The sequence below is a fragment of the Tribolium castaneum genome, chromosome 5, assembly GCF_031307605.1.
Source record: "Tribolium castaneum strain GA2 chromosome 5, icTriCast1.1, whole genome shotgun sequence".
Classification (NCBI taxonomy): domain Eukaryota; kingdom Metazoa; phylum Arthropoda; class Insecta; order Coleoptera; family Tenebrionidae; genus Tribolium; species Tribolium castaneum.
Window position 1 is genome coordinate 8,230,076 of NC_087398.1, and position 16,108 is coordinate 8,246,183.

General features: G+C 35.1%; 2 protein-coding genes and 1 long non-coding RNA gene across 5 annotated transcripts; 2 read left to right on the forward strand and 1 right to left on the reverse strand.

The window, feature by feature from the left end:
* Positions 1-553: 553 nt before the first annotated feature.
* Opa1 (Optic atrophy 1) lies at positions 554-8,888 on the forward strand. 3 transcript variants are annotated; one of them, XM_064356546.1, is made up of 15 exons: positions 554-728; positions 787-1,033; positions 1,079-1,214; positions 1,266-1,391; positions 1,467-1,511; positions 1,574-2,232; positions 5,387-5,617; positions 5,677-6,645; positions 6,692-6,983; positions 7,033-7,143; positions 7,712-7,772; positions 7,823-8,298; positions 8,345-8,457; positions 8,510-8,623; positions 8,691-8,888. In XM_064356546.1, exons 1-12 carry the CDS (start codon positions 700-702, stop codon positions 7,884-7,886), a joined length of 2,970 nt encoding a protein of 989 aa, XP_064212616.1. In that variant the 5' UTR covers positions 554-699; the 3' UTR covers positions 7,887-8,298; positions 8,345-8,457; positions 8,510-8,623; positions 8,691-8,888. The 3 variants fall into 3 exon arrangements, with proteins under 3 accessions (XP_064212616.1, XP_015835463.1, XP_015835464.1); XM_015979977.2 differs by having other exon boundaries at positions 8,510-8,619; XM_015979978.2 differs by lacking the exon at positions 1,467-1,511 and having other exon boundaries at positions 555-728; positions 8,510-8,619.
* Positions 8,889-10,575: 1,687 nt separating this feature from the next.
* Positions 10,576-12,474, forward strand: LOC103314924 (PE-PGRS family protein PE_PGRS26). The gene is made up of 2 exons (XM_008202226.3): positions 10,576-11,392; positions 11,444-12,474. The coding sequence occupies exons 1-2, from the start codon at positions 10,612-10,614 to the stop codon at positions 12,319-12,321; spliced, it is 1,659 nt and encodes a 552-aa protein (XP_008200448.2). The 5' UTR covers positions 10,576-10,611; the 3' UTR covers positions 12,322-12,474.
* Positions 12,475-13,163: 689 nt separating this feature from the next.
* On the reverse strand, positions 13,164-14,733 carry LOC135266316 (uncharacterized). Its single transcript, XR_010334271.1, has 2 exons — positions 14,303-14,733; positions 13,164-14,253 (listed from the first exon to the last, which is right to left on the reverse strand). It is a non-coding gene; the product is annotated as an uncharacterized LOC135266316 (long non-coding RNA).
* Positions 14,734-16,108: the final 1,375 nt, after the last annotated feature.

A 16,108-nucleotide genomic window follows, 5' to 3' on the forward strand; every position in this document is an offset into this window, starting at 1 on the left:
ATGCCTTTTTATTATTTAAAAAATAAAACAATTAACGTAGACGACCACATACTCAAAATATTCGAGAATTCACAGAAGAAGCAATTAATTTTGTCGCTACTGATGCTAATGAATAAACAGATTAGAAAGAAGTTACAGTTATGCCACCACCGTCAGTATTATCAAAGATTATTAACGAAAAGACTGTTACATTTAGGGGAAGTACAGATACTTTGACTCCATAATTTCTTAGTGTTCCATGTTACAAGCAATCCGTAAAACAATGTATGAAGCTTACAACAGAAGAACCAATTTCTGTCACAGGCAAAAAAGTACGAGATAAAGTTATTACAAACATTTTGTTACTGATTGCATTATGCATATTTTATCCCGTATTGCGTTTTCAAATTTGAAATTATCATACGTATAAGAACGGCTCACTCTAGCCAACAAGTTACAAAACAAACAAAATGTTATAAATTACGTGTTGAAAAAAACAAAAAATTCCAAAATTACTTGTGTCTGTGCTTGTGTATAAAGGCTTGCCTAAAAGGCAAAATACTTTGGAATTTTATCAGCACAAGTTGGTAATCTTTGAACCGGCTTATGACATTTCAATGACAGCTGATTTTTCCAAAACTGGAAATTTAAACCTTTTTTGGAAAATTACACTTCAATAACCAAAATAATGCTGTAAAGGCAAGTCTCCACAACCGCATAATGGAGCACTTACTCAGGGGCAAGTTTGGGTGAGTCTATTTATACCTGATAACCTCGCGTTAAGGTTATGTAAACCCTCATTTTTAGCCGCATTATTATAAGTTCTTATTCCAATAACCCACTGAAGTATGGACCACGTAAACTATACCAAAGAAATTACGGTAGTCTTTGGGGCGGCCGAGCTCTTGAAAGGTCGCGCCCATTGTTTCACCAGCATTATAAATACCAGCGAAGGGAGTATGGAATGTTGATAGTTAGAGCTTTAAGGGGGGTTTTAAAAATACGGTACTTGCTGCTGGGAGGCGCTGTGGCAGGAGGGGGGGCGTTGCAAAAGGTTTGGGGTTTTTTAACTTATCAAATTTTTTATAAGTGGTTGTAGAAATACCAAGACTGGAAGGATGGAATGCCCGACTTGAAATGGCTGGATGATGTCCTTCCTGACAATGAAAAGTGGCAAGAATGGCGCGGGAATTTGATCGAGTTTAAGGACAACATTAAGAACAATATTTCAATTGGTATTCCAGAAGTTGGATAATTTTTCTGTTTTTTTTAACTTAATTTTTCAGATCCTAGGATCAAGTCATTGACTGAGTCAAAGTTAAGCGAGTTTAGGACGTGGTTTGACCAGCGATTGGATGACGCAATAGCGGCCGCTGAGCAGCAAGACGGTCAGCTTCCTCCCGCTATTGATGGTAATTTTTGTCAAAGTTGCATATCCGAGTACATTCTCTCTAACTTCTAAACCCCCCCTTTTCTTTTTTGTCTAGGTGTTTTCTCCGGCCTTTCCGAGTTTGTAGACAGACTGTACTCAGGTATGGCATTTTAAATCAAACCCAAACCCATCTCTTGCTATATTGGCTACGTGGAATTACAGATACGAAAGAAATGAATACAGTGTTTGCAAAACCATTTGGTGATCCAGAACGAGAGGAAAGAGCGCGACGTGACGCCCAAACTCGCTTAAATAACTTACAAGATGAAATAATCCAAACACAAATCAAATATCAAAAAGAATTAGAACGACTTGAAAAAGAAAATAAGGAATTACGCAAACAAAACTTGCTACTAAAGCAAGGCAAAAAGCCACCCTCTAGAAAAATCAAACGCAGTTTGATCGACATGTACAGCGAAGTTTTGGACGAACTCGCTGACTTTGATAGTGGGTACAACACCCAAGACCAGTTACCCAGAGTTGTGGTTGTTGGTGATCAAAGTAGTGGCAAGACTTCGGTCTTGGAAATGATTGCCCAAGCTAGGATTTTTCCCAGAGGAGGAGGCGAAATGATGACGAGGGCACCGGTTAAAGTCACATTGTCTGAAGGACCGTATCATGTGGCCCAGTTTAGGGATTCCACCAGAGAGTTTGATTTAACGAAAGAATCGGATTTGGCGGATTTGAGGCGTGAGGTGGAATTGAGGATGAGGAATAGTGTCAAAGGGGGGAAGACGGTATCGAGTGAGGTGATTTCAATGACGGTTAAGGGGCCAGGGCTGCAAAGGATGGTTCTAGTGGACTTGCCAGGTATTATTTCGGTGAGTTTTTTTTTTTTTAATTGATTTTATCTTTTAAATAAAATACGAAATGTCACACAAAAATAAAATTTTCTTACTTGGTAATAAGTATAAAATAAATAAATGTACTTATCTTTATGGCATCTTCTTTGGCTACAGTGTGTAGCAAGACATTAAAAAATAAATTAAAAACAAAATGAGTAATGTCAATGATATAATTATTCAACATCTAATTTGAAGATGGACAGTAAAAAAATGAAATAAACTTATTTTTATGGCATCTGCTTCTGCTACAATTTGTAGCAAGGCGTCTGATCTTCATAGAAAAACCTATAGAAATTAGAAATAAAATCATCAAATGAGTTTTGCAGTAGTTGTCGTTTGTTGTGTTCTAAAATGTGGCTTTCAAACTGTTACTTTTCGACACCTCATTTACTGACAATAAATAAATAACATGCGCTTATTTTAATGACATCCCTTTCCACTGTAATTTATAGCAAGTATAAGCAAAAATAAAATATTAAAAACAAAATCAGTACAAGATGTTAATAATACCAGTTTCTACATCTCACTGGGAATTTTTTATTAAAATAAACTATAACTCAGAAACTAAAAGTCATAGAGCAAAACGGTTTATTCCAGTGAATTTAGCGGCTCATTTTCTGTATTACACCGCTAGTTTTACAACACTACCTCACTCGAAGACTTGGTAAAAAATTTATTTATTACTTTGAAAAATGGTGGATGCGCCGAATTATTTATTAAAAAATTTATAACTCAAAAACTAAAAGTCGTAGAGCAAAACAGTTTATTACAGTGAATTTAGCGGCTCATTTTCTGTATTAGACCGCCAGTTTTATAACACTACCTTACTCGAAGACTTAGAAAAAAAATTATTTATTAACTTGAAAAATGGTGGATGCGCCGAATTATTTATTAAAAAATTTATAACTCAAAAACTAAAAGTCGTAGAGCAAAACAGTTTATTCCAGTGAATTTAGCGGCTCATTTTCTGTATTAGACCGCCAGTTTTACAATACTACCTCACTCGAAGACTTGGTAAAAAATTTATTTATTACTTTGAAAAATGGTGGATGCGCCGAATTATTTATTAAAAATTTTATAACTCAAAAACTAAAAGTCGTAGAGCAAAACAGTTTATTCCAGTGAATTTAGCGGCTCATTTTCTGTATTACACCGCTAGTTTTACAACACTACCTCACTCGAAGACTTGGTAAAAAATTTATTTATTACTTTGAAAAATGGTGGATGCGCCGAATTATTTATTAAAAATTTATAACTCAAAAACTAATAGTCGTAGAGCAAAACAGTTTATTCCAGTGAATTTAGCGGCTCATTTTCTGTATTAGACCGCCAGTTTTATAACACTACCTTACTCGAAGACTTAGAAAAAAATTTATTTATTAACTTGAAAAATGGTGGATGCGCCGAATTATTTATTAAAAAATTTATAACTCAAAAACTAAAAGTCGTAGAGCAAAACAGTTTATTCCAGTGAATTTAGCGGCTCATTTTCTGTATTAGACCGCCAGTTTTACAATACTACCTCACTCGAAGACTTGGTAAAAAATTTATTTATTACTTTGAAAAATGGTGGATGCGCCGAATTATTTATTAAAAATTTTATAACTCAAAAACTAAAAGTCGTAGAGCAAAACAGTTTATTCCAGTGAATTTAGCGGCTCATTTTCTGTATTACACCGCTAGTTTTACAACACTACCTCACTCGAAGACTTGGTAAAAAATTTATTTATTACTTTGAGAAATGGTGGATGCGCCGAATTATTTATTAAAAAATTTATAACTCAAAAACTAAAAGTCGTAGAGCAAAACAGTTTATTCCAGTGAATTTAGCGGCTCATTTTTTGTATTAGACCGCCAGTTTTATAACACTACCTTACTCGAAGACTTGGTAAAAAATTTATTTATTACTTTGAAAAATGGTGGATGCGTCGAATTATTTATCAAAAAATTTATAACTCAAAAACTAAATGTCGTAGAGCAAAACAGTTTACTCCAGTGAATTTAGCGGCTCATTTTCTGTATTAGACCGCCAGTTTTATAACACTACCTTACTCGAAGACTTAGAAAAAAATTTATTTATTAACTTGAAAAATGGTGGGTGCGCCGAATTATTAATTAAAAAAAATTATAACTCAAAAACTAAAAGTCATAGAGCAAAACGGTTTATTCCAGTGAATTTAGCGGCTCATTTTCTGTATTAGACCGCCAGTTTTATAACACTACCTTACTCGAAGACTTAGAAAAAAATTTATTTATTAACTTGAAAAATGGTGGGTGCGCCGAATTATTTATTAAAAATTTTATAACTCAAAAACTAAAAGTCGTAGAGCAAAACAGTTTATTCCAGTGAATTTAGCGGCTCATTTTCTGTATTACACCGCTAGTTTTACAACACTACCTCACTCGAAGACTTGGTAAAAAATTTATTTATTACTTTGAAAAATGGTGGATGCGCCGAATTATTTATTAAAAATTTATAACTCAAAAACTAATAGTCGTAGAGCAAAACAGTTTATTCCAGTGAATTTAGCGGCTCATTTTCTGTATTAGACCGCCAGTTTTATAACACTACCTTACTCGAAGACTTAGAAAAAAATTTATTTATTAACTTGAAAAATGGTGGGTGCGCCGAATTTTTTTATTAAAAAAAATTATAACTCAAAAATTAAAAGTTATAGAGCAAAACGGTTTATTCCAGTTAATTTGGCGGCTCATTTTCTGTATTAGACCGCCAGTTTTACAACACTACCTCACTCGAAAACTTGGTAATAAAATTATTTATTACTTTGAAAAATGGTGGATGCGCCGAATTATTTATTAAAAAATTATAATTCAAAAACTAAAAGTCGTAGAGCAAAACGGTTTATTCTAGTGAATTCAGCGGCTCATTTTCTGTATTACACCGCCAATTTAAGAAAATACTGATTAATGATCTTATAATAAATAATTTTCTTTTATGTGTTTGTTGGTTGGTGTTTTAAATATTTTACACACCTACCTGCTTTATACATTACTCAATACCACTAAAAAACGTCCGCAGTTTTAAAATATTCTGCCATGACAAATTGGAGGCTTTAGTCGTAAAAAACGAAAAAATGCGTTATACCATTTTGGTTTTTTTACTGTCTAGACGGTCACTACGGACATGGCGTCAGACACCCGCGAATGCATTAAGCAAATGACCCAAACCTACATGAACAACCCAAACGCCATAATTTTATGCATCCAAGACGGCGCCGTCGATGCCGAAAGAAGCAACGTGACCGATCTAGTATCACAATGCGACCCTCAAGGCAAACGAACAATTTTCGTTTTAACCAAAGTGGACTTGGCTGAAGAAAATTTAGCCGATCCGAACAGAGTAAGTAAATTTTTTTGCCTCCAAAGTCCAAATAAACCCTTTAACAATACGATCAACAGATACGCAAAATCCTCTCCGGCAAACTGTTCCCCATGAAAGCCCTCGGCTACTTCGCCGTCGTCACGGGTCGAGGCCGCAAAGACGACCCGATCCAGACCATCAAAGACTACGAGGAAAACTTTTTCAAAAACTCGAAACTGTTCAAAGACGGCGTCATTCGCTCGACGCAAGTCACCACGCGCAACTTGAGCCTTGCAGTGGCCGATTGTTTCTGGAAAATGGTCCGGGAAACAGTCGAGCAGCAAGCGGACGCGTTCAAAGCCCGCCGTTTTAATCTCGAAACCGAGTGGAAAAACAATTTCCCCCGAATTCGGGAGCAAGATAGAGACGAGTTGTTCGAACGAGCGCGTTCGGAAATCCTCGATGAAGTGGTTAACTTGTCACAAGTTAGTCCCAAGCAGTGGGAAGAGTGTCTCATGAGTAAAATCTGGGAGAAGGTTTCGAGTCATGTGTTCGAAAACATTTATCTGCCGTCGGCACAAACCGGAAGTTCGGAAACGTTCAATACTTCTGTTGATATTAAGTTGAGGCAGTGGGCCGAGCAGGCGCTTCCGGCCCAGTCGGTTGAGTCAGGCTGGGAAACTTTGCAACAGGAGTTTCAGAAGTTTATGAGTAAAGCAAAGGAGGCGCCAGATCATGACGATGTTTTCGATTTGCTGAAAGCAGCGGTTGTTAGTGAGGCCATGCAGAGGCACTCCTGGGAGGACAAAGCGTCGGAAATGTTGAGAGTTATTCAGTTGAACACTTTGGAGGATCGGACAGTTGGTGATAAACGAGACTGGGATGCGGCTGTGAAATTCCTCGAGAATAGTGTTAAAGACAAGTTGAAGCAGACGGAAGACTTGTTGAGGGATATTTTGGGGCCTTCGGCGAAAGAACGGTGGCTGTACTGGAAGTACCAAAGTGAGGAACAGGCCAAAAGAAGCGCCGTTAAGTCAGAATTAGACAAAATCCTCTACTCTAATGAAGTAATTTTTTTTCGAGTTAAAATAAATATTCAGTGTTGTTTTTTAGAAACACCCTCCTCTGCTTAGTTACGACGAATTAACCACAATTAGGAACAATTTACTGCAACGTAACAGTATAGAGGTTGATAATGAGTTTATACGCGAAGTGTGGTTCCCCGTTTACAGGCGTCATTTTTTGAAACAGTCACTTGTGAAAGCGTACGATTGTCGAAAGTCGTTTTATTTGTATCACCAACAAGCCGATGTTGATTGTTCCGATGTTGTCCTCTTTCACCGAATTCAACAAATGATGAAAGTTACAGCAAATGCGCTTAGGCAACAAATAACAAATCGTGAAGGTTTATTTTTGTCTGATTTGTTTCTTTGGGTTTGATTTTATCGTTTTAGCCCGGAGGTTAGATAAAGAAATTAAAGAAGTGTTGGAGGATTACAGCCAGGATGGTGACAAGAAGGAGACGCTACTTACAGGCAGGAGGGTCACGCTAGCTGAGGAACTGAGTAAGTATTGTTTTAATTAGATTCTCAACAATATTTAAAAAAAAACTTGGCTTTACCCGATTTGGATTCCCTAACTTTTTTAACATAATTTCGTAATCAAAAATAATATAAACATTGTAAATATTTAAGTGAAATTACTTTTACAAAACCTTAAAATATACCATTTTTTTATTTGTTATTTGCAATTGGTTACTGTTGTAAGACCTAACCAATTTTGTTTTATCATCTCTGCAAAATCTTTTCAACTGAATTGAAACATAAAAAAATTAGGTCTTTATCTCTATAATACACAAAAATAAAATAACACAAGTACAAGACTTTTTGAGAAATTTCGGGTATCGTTTGAATTTTTTTTCGTGTAAGTATCAAACTACATGTCATAATTAACTTTGGACATTAATCCTGCTGTCTGTTTTTCGAATCAATTATTGGACGTTGCTCTTTTAACTGAAAAAAATTTGTCTCACTTATAGATAAGTAATCTCAACCTGTAATAATAGTGTCATAAATAACGATAATTCTCAAATCCCCCGTGGTTTTGTTGTTTTTTGATAACGGCGTTTTGCAGAGCGGGTCCGCCAGATCCAGGAGAAGCTGGAAGAGTTCATCCAGGCGCTGAACAAGGAAAAGTAACCCTCTTTATTGTTTAGATACGTGTTTAAATGAATTTTTCTGATAGGAGCAAAGGTAATACGAAGTTTAAAATTGGTATTTTGAATACTGCAGGAACGTTGTTGTTGTGAGGAGTCAAGTTCGTTTATTGTTAAGCGAGTAAAAAGTAGTTTCTCTTTATTTTTATTTATGTACTGGCAAATTTGCATTTTATAAACCAATTTTTGTTTTTATTTGAATAAATTGTTTAACTCAGTATTACCCGTTGTTTGTTATGTGTTTCCCCTGATTGTTCAAATGAACGAAATCGGCACTGATAAGATAACATGAGGTATGTGTGTATGGAATTCCTATTAAGCTGTTTGTAATATCAAACAATATTAATCTGAGCGAGATAAGTGATGCTTTTAACGAAAGATAAAGCATTTTATGTAAAACGTTTTAATGTAAATTGTTATAGTTATAATAAAAAATGAGCGGAAATGTGATCAAATGTGTTGCTGTGGGGGACGGTTTTGTTGGCAAAACGACTCTGCTTATGAGGTAAACAAACCTTTTTTTTTATTTGTGCAATTGTAAACTGTTGTAGGTTATGTGGAAAAGAAATTGATAAAAATTACACACCAACTATATTTGAGAATCATTCCATAAGTACTGTACACAATGGACAGAACTATGATATTGTACTTTTTGACACAGCTGGTATTTATGGTCAAATACGACACTAACTGTACATTTACATCAAATTTTATAGGCCAGGAAGACTATAGCCTGTTAAGGAAACAAGTTTATGAATCTGCGGATGTGTTTTTAATATGCTTTGATGTTACAAACGCGAGTTCTTTCGCAAATGTTAAAACAGTCGTAAGTGCGTGTGTAGTTTTTTTGTCTATTTGCGAATAAAAATCATTTATTTTAAATAAAAAAAATTGTAGTGGATACCGGAAATCGAAGAAATCGGGATAAGCCAACAAGCGAAAATTTTATTGGGAACAAAATGTGATCTGCGCTGTGATCCTGAAACGATCGATCGGCTAAATGCCAATCGTGAGATTTTCATCAGTGAAAATATGGCAAAAAAACTGGCCGAAAGTCACAACATGAAATACGTAGAATGCTCGGCATTTATAGAAGTACGTTTTCATTAATTTTTGCGCCAAAAATTATTTTATTTTGTTAACAGAAAAATACACAACATGTAGTGCAAACTATATTGGAAGTGTACAAGGCAATACCACCGGAAATTCAAAAGAGCAGCACACCTTCCGTCTGCTGTATCAACCCAGTTTTGCGGCTAATCCAAAGAGTAATTTGTTGTAAAAACAATTATTAGCCACTGAAATGTGTGATTTGTCTTGAGGCATTGTGATATTATTTGTTGTCAATAAAGAATATTTTATTTGTGATTGTTTTTTTTATTCCTTTGTGTAAAATAAAGGTTGATACAGGTAGGTGTTGGGTACCCATAATACAAAAATGGATTAATACGGAGAGATTACAACATTTAGATAAAACCACGGGGAGCAAACATGTTACATGTTTATCTTTGTTACTAAACTATATGAATATTTAATGGCGTATTAAAGATGAAGTTCTTGTTTCATTAGCATTTACTTTCAATTAATCGTGACTTCATGGTAGGTGTAGACGGTTTTTTAAATTGACCAACAGATAAAAATGCATGTTTGATAAACTTTAATGACTGAAAAATTAATTGGTGCACCATTCAGGCGCCAGTCTCTTTCAGAATCTACCGAAAACTCCGTTACGGGCAATTCTGTTTTATTTGTGTGTTTTTTTTTATGTGATAATAATAAACCGTCTAAAATTTTGAAATTTATAAATCGAATTTTGGTCTTTTCTTAATTAGTTCAATTTATTTACCTAATAACATATTAAAGCGGTTTTTGAAAGTATGTTTGCATTTCTGCAAAAAATAAAGAGATTTTATTTTGCATTTAACCTACTTCGGCTTCTTGTTAATTTTCCATTTCCTCTAAATGGTGAAAATTTGTGTTCCTTGAATAGGATTTGTGGTCACAAAATTTTAAGTGAAACAATAAATTGTTCCAGGAATTACTTTACGATAAAAATATTTTTGAATTATTATTTTCTTGTAACGTTTTCTGAAACAGTCTCCACGTTCACCACAGGTTCAAGCTCGGTCGTGACAGGTCAGGTCATATGAGAAAAATTACATTCGACTTTACCGTTTTGTCAAAAAATGTCTATCGATTAGTTTACTTACTAAATATCTACCTGTTTTGAATACAAAAGAAAGGATAATAAACTCGTTAGCATAATCTGTACCACTTTAGAAACTGTCGTACCACATTCAAATAAGTTTATTTATCATCGCGTCAACAACCATTTATCACCTTTTTGGGTCATTATGCAAATTTCGTGTTCTTCTTCGAAGCCAGCTAATAGTTTTTGCCATTAGTTGAGTCTGAAAGAAATTTTTAATCACTTCGGCTCAAGTTTCCCAATTTCGTTCGCCTTGTTTGCGTTTTATTAGCGACGTTTTGACAACCAATTAGTTTGGAAAAAATCAACAGGTGATAAACGAGCGTTCGATTAACTGAACATTTTTCCTCCTAAATTGATGTAAATTTTGTAACTGTCGCGTCGATAAAATTAAAGAATTTGTTTTAATGCCAACAATAACGGTCCAGAGGCCTTGACCCCCGGTTGCAGTTCTTGGAGATGTTGCTACAAGAACATATATCTTGTCGATCTCAGGACCGGTTAAAACACTCCGCTCCTTAATAATATGGGAAAAAATTACACATAAACAAGAACTAGATATAAAATCCAACCAAAGAGTTCATCAACTTCAGTTAAACGTTCAGCACCATGTGGTCAAGATGTTCGGTGGGTTTTTGTTTGCTCCTTGCTGCCCAGGCAGCGGTACTCAAAACGAGAAATATTCCCGTTGAAATTGTCTACGATAGAACGAACCCGGCCACGTACGGGACGAGAAATTTAGACGCCAAAATACAATTATCATCGGACGAATTACTGAAATTGAAGCTCAGTGATGATATCATCAACGAAGAAAAAATTCATTTCGAAGAAGGGGATGCTGGGAATGAACAAGGGGTGAAAAACTTGGAGGAGAAAATTCAACTGTCGTCTGAAGAAATTGGCCATCAGTCGCAAAATGCGGTGGAAGTTGACGGCAATATTAAAGCTGCCGTTGCGGAAAATTCGGCACAATCCGGGAATTTGCTTGATCTTTTGAAACGGGCTGAAGAGATGGCTTACGCTGGCATTAACACGATTAGGGAGAACTTTGATAAGGTCTCAGATAGTATACCGGGGGCCAAACCAACGGCAGAAGCTTGGGAAAAATTAAACCAAACTCTGCATGACTACTTCAGGGATCAGTACAAGAACGCCCTCACTTTGAAACAGGATCAGCCAACAAGTGGTAACGAAAACCCCAATCAGAATCAAAATCAGAACCAATTTTTCCAAAACTTAATCAATGGTATTCAAACCATTTCCAACAATTTTATGGGCAATTTCGGCCAAAATGGGCAAACGCAGAAACCGCCTGGGTCCGAGGATGAACAACAACCACAGCAGCAACAACAAGGCCCGTGGCAAAGCTTCGTCAGCTATTTCCAAGGAGGTTTGTACCACTTTTTTATTAAATGAACAAATTTTAACGGGGCAATTACAGGAATGAACCAAATGGTAACCAACATGAACAACTATTTCAACCGACAGAATGGTACCTCCGGGCAAGAAGACACCGGAACTGGGGGTAACGGGGGTTCAAACTTCATCAACAACTTTGTCAGTTCAATCCAGCAATTTTTCCAAGGCCAGGGGGGCCAGGGGGGCAGCCCCTCCCAAACAATCAACGTCAACAACCAAAGCGACTCCGGAGTGACCACCAACGCCCCCGGATTTTTCCAGGGCGCCATTAACCAATTCAACCAAGTGGTTAACAACTTCCGGCCTTCGACCTCAGCCCGGCCTCCGGTGCAAGGTGACGAAGGCTCGTCAACAACTCCGGGTAATTTTATCCAAAGCATAGGCCAGGCATTCCAGAACGTTAACATTTTCCGGCCTCAAGGGGGTCAACAGGGGGGTTCAGGGGGGTCATCTAACCCGATTCAGTCAATTGGGAGTCAGTTCGGGGGCCAAGGGGGCAACGGGTCGAATCCGTTCGTCTCAGGGGCGCAGGCCATTGGAAGTCAGTTTGCGGGACAAGGGGGTAATGGGTCGAACCCGTTTGTCTCAGGAGCTCAAGCGATTGGGAGCCAGTTTGGCCAGGCCATTGGGGGGCAAGGGGGGCAAGGTGGGGGCTCGAATCCGCTGGTTTCGGGGGCGCAGGCTATTGGGAACCAGTTCCAGCAGGCTATTGGGCAAGGGGGGAATAAGCCGGTTGAAGGGGGTGCAGGAGAGGCCACCTCTGAGAAGACGAGAGCGGAGAGTTTGGTGAATGAGGGAGAGAAAGTGGAGAAGATGGAAGAGAAGGTTGAGAAGAAAGTGGAGAAGGTGGAGGAAAAGGTTGAGAAGAAGCCAGCGGAAATGATGGCCATGGAGGAGTAGAATTTTAAAAGAATAATGAAATTTGAAATCATCGTTTGAAATGGATTATGAGAATTAATTTATGATTATTTATTAATAAATTATTTTGTGACAAAAGCCTTTGTGGATTGGCTCTGTCGATTCGATTGAAATAAAATATTTTTGTATTTAAAATGTTTTTTATTTCGCATTTACACTGTTTTGTAACACGGTTTTTGATCTATCAGCTCCTAAAATTATCTAGGGTTTACTAGATAATTCAGGTAAAACACAGACGGGTAAAAAATTACAATTTGAAAAACCCGCAATAGAATTAAAATTAATTAAATTAAATTAAAATGAGTAAATTTGTAACACTTGTTTTATCGTACAAATTAACATTTGCTAAATGAAAAAATACGTGGTATAGTTATTTGGATAAAATTAGTGAAAAATTAATTTGCGTGAATCGAAAACTTAGTAAAAAACAAAGAAGTACTTAATAAGTTGTCTCTCTTCTTTTTTCGACATTTTTCAATAATGAATAATGATATAGCCATTGTGCTTACTTAAGTCTGATGCAATGGCAGCACATATAGGATATAGGCCACCCCCATAGAATAAGAGAGAGGAAGAAGCGAATCTCTCTGTCTACCCCTCGTTTTTTCGCGAAAGCGCCACCTAACCTGGGGAGAACAAACTAATTCGATAATAGCGGGAAATTCAAACAGGACATTTTATTTATTTTCCAAATTTAAAGAATTATAAATGTTAAATGTTTCTGTACTCATGCACTGTTACGAGACATTTTAATAAAAAAGCATCTGTAACAGTTGCAATAGCACAAAAACATTTAACATCGCTTAATAAAATGAAACAAAGTCTTTCCAATAAAAATTTATTAAAAAAATAATAACGTGCTGGAATGTATAGGCAAAATTAATTTAACTCGAATTGTTGTTCATAAACATACTCAGATGTAATAATATATGTAAATACATTGTCTAAATATACACAATGATCCAGAGAAACTGAGTATGTTGGCATCAGATTAAATTATTGAATTGCTACCTGAAAGTGTACACTATTGGTATCCTTTAAAATTTAAATTCAGATTGCTAACAGACACAGTATTTCGGGATCAGTCTGTATAAATACATCAGTTTTGTTGGTTTGATTACTTGTCTACAGACTGTTCAGAAAAGCAAAAAAATATCAAAATTTTGCTTGTAACCTTTGACAATAGTCCAATTTTTAAGTCCCTTAAGGCTAAATTTAAACAACTATTTTTCGAAATTTATTCGCGGTTATAAGGTTTACGGACGTTTGTAAAAGCGGCCCTAACACGTACTTTAACAGTTTGATGTCAAAGTTCTTGATAAGTTTTGAAATTTTTTAAAAGTAATCTCGATTGCATCATAGTTATTAGTAAATTACTCAAACACAAGAGAATTACAAGTGTGCTAAAATTATTTTAAATAAAAACCCACATATCTGATATACATAACTATCACTGGAAGTTAACTGATTAAAACTACCATGTAATCATTTAAATTTATAATAATAGTAGGCTTTAATATTGATTAACTTGTATGATACTTGTAGAATACGTTTTTTCGCTTAGTTTCTAAATTAAGCAATCACAAAAAGGACAAACCTTGTTTTTTTAACAGGCATAGGCGTTATAACATTGTGTAAAACAACATAAAAGATTAAGACATAGAGGGACATGGCGAATTTGAAAACCTTGAACCATAGCAAGTCCTAAACTCCCTGCTTTCACAAAATACTAGCTTCGCAACTACAATAAATTTATTTATTATTATGATATACCTATTAATTACTGCACATTATATTTAACTCGTCTTCATGGGATTTTCAATTACATCCCAAGAACCGTTATCATCTCCAAGGACGGTCTTCATCTCCTAAGTTTGTGTGATCCTTCTTGGTGTAATATGATTATATTAATATCTAGAAATCGCAATTAATTGTTGTATAGACACCTTTCAATAACGTTTACCTTAATTTGCCTTAAGTTGATTCATCCTTCATTAAAACACTGTCATTCACACTATACACTAGATTCAAATAAAAGATCCATATAAAAGTAGAGATGTTTGATCACAAAAACATCCAAAAAATCACGTTAAATCGTTTTCTGAAGTCTTTAAAACACATTAAAACAAAATGTCGCCAAAAACCACAACGACAGCAAAATAATCGGCTGTTGATAAATCAAAGAATTAAAGAGAGAAGTGTGCGCACGTCGATTATTTTTAAGTGAACCTTCTTTACTTTTAGCAAAATGTGTGACAGATTCCTTTAAATTTACAGATTTCTTTGCAACTGACGCGACCTCTAAGCTGGAGCACACGAACTATTTTAGCCATTTCCCCCCTTTGCCCCACCCCTCCTAGTGAACACATAATTTGTATACACTTTCAGGGGCCTGGGCCACCCCCAAAGGAGGAAATAAAAATAAATAAAAGTGAAGACGAAGAACTCTTAGGCAACCCAACACTCACTTTTGATTTATTCTAAAATGTTTCATCCGAGCACATAAAATAAGATGATAATAAATAATATCTACTGAATGCATCGTTGTCCAATTTTTTTATTTAATTTAAATTTTTGTAAACATTTCGGGAGACAAAAATGGTAAATAAATCAAAAACTAACTAAAGTCTAGTCAAAAATTAACATATTTGTGACCTAAATTGTTTGATTTCCTCAAATTTTCTCATATTTCCTTTGATATCCTCTGACTTCCTCAATTCTGTTCCCCCTGTGGTTTACACCTCGACTTAAACCTAATCAGTTAAATCAATAAAAAATGACTGAAACAACGTAAGTTCAAGATGAGTCTGCTAAAAGTATTTTTACTGTATCTCAAAATCTAATAAATAGATAAAAATCAGCTCGTTACAGTTTCTTATCTTAAATCTTAATAATTCTTAAAAAATATAAAGATGAATAAAATAAAAAAATAAATTTTAACTAATCGTAATTTTACGACTTTCAGAAATTTTTCTAAATCAACGTCAATTTTTTACGTATTATTTGTTGCAAAGCGACATTTTAATGTTTTACCAAAAAAACCAAAATAAAAAAAAAATATAAGTTATTACAAAACTTAAAAACATTCTAAAAATCTTATTTTTGATAAAGTTTTATTATAAGGTACATAGTCATAGTTTAAACATAAAACACTGTTGGTTCCATACTTTTGCCAAACTCTGTGTAGTAAGTTCTACTAAAAAGTCGGAAAAAGGTCAAACCATTGCTCGTTTGCATTTTGGGGGCAGCGCATAAATTAAAAAAAGCTTTACTGAATGATTATGAAAGCAAGACTAAAAAAGAAATTACAAGTAGATAAAATGATTATGCTTATTTCGGCGAAATCTTTTGACCTAAGGAATTTTCAGCTCGCAAACAAATTAAATTACATCGAAGTTAACGCAGTTTGGTGAATTTTTAGCTGCTGTTTACAAAATTTTCAAAAATGTGCGGGTTTTTCTGGTAAGAGATTTTTTGAGTTGATACTTTGTTGCATCTAATTCCAGTGTTTTCTTTGAGTAATAATTTTATTTTTATTAAAAACTAATTTTTTATTATTAAAAATCTATACAACTTTTTTTAAATCTACCCTTTTTACCACTCGATTAAAATTTATTTTGCAGTTTTGCGAATTATCATGAGAAGATGTATACTGTCTTTTTATATTTTTTTGCAAGAAATTAGTGATCTTGATTTACTTAGTTCTCATAAGATAAAATTATCAAAATTATCGTACTGGTAACCCAGCATGATGAACATCAGTTTGAAA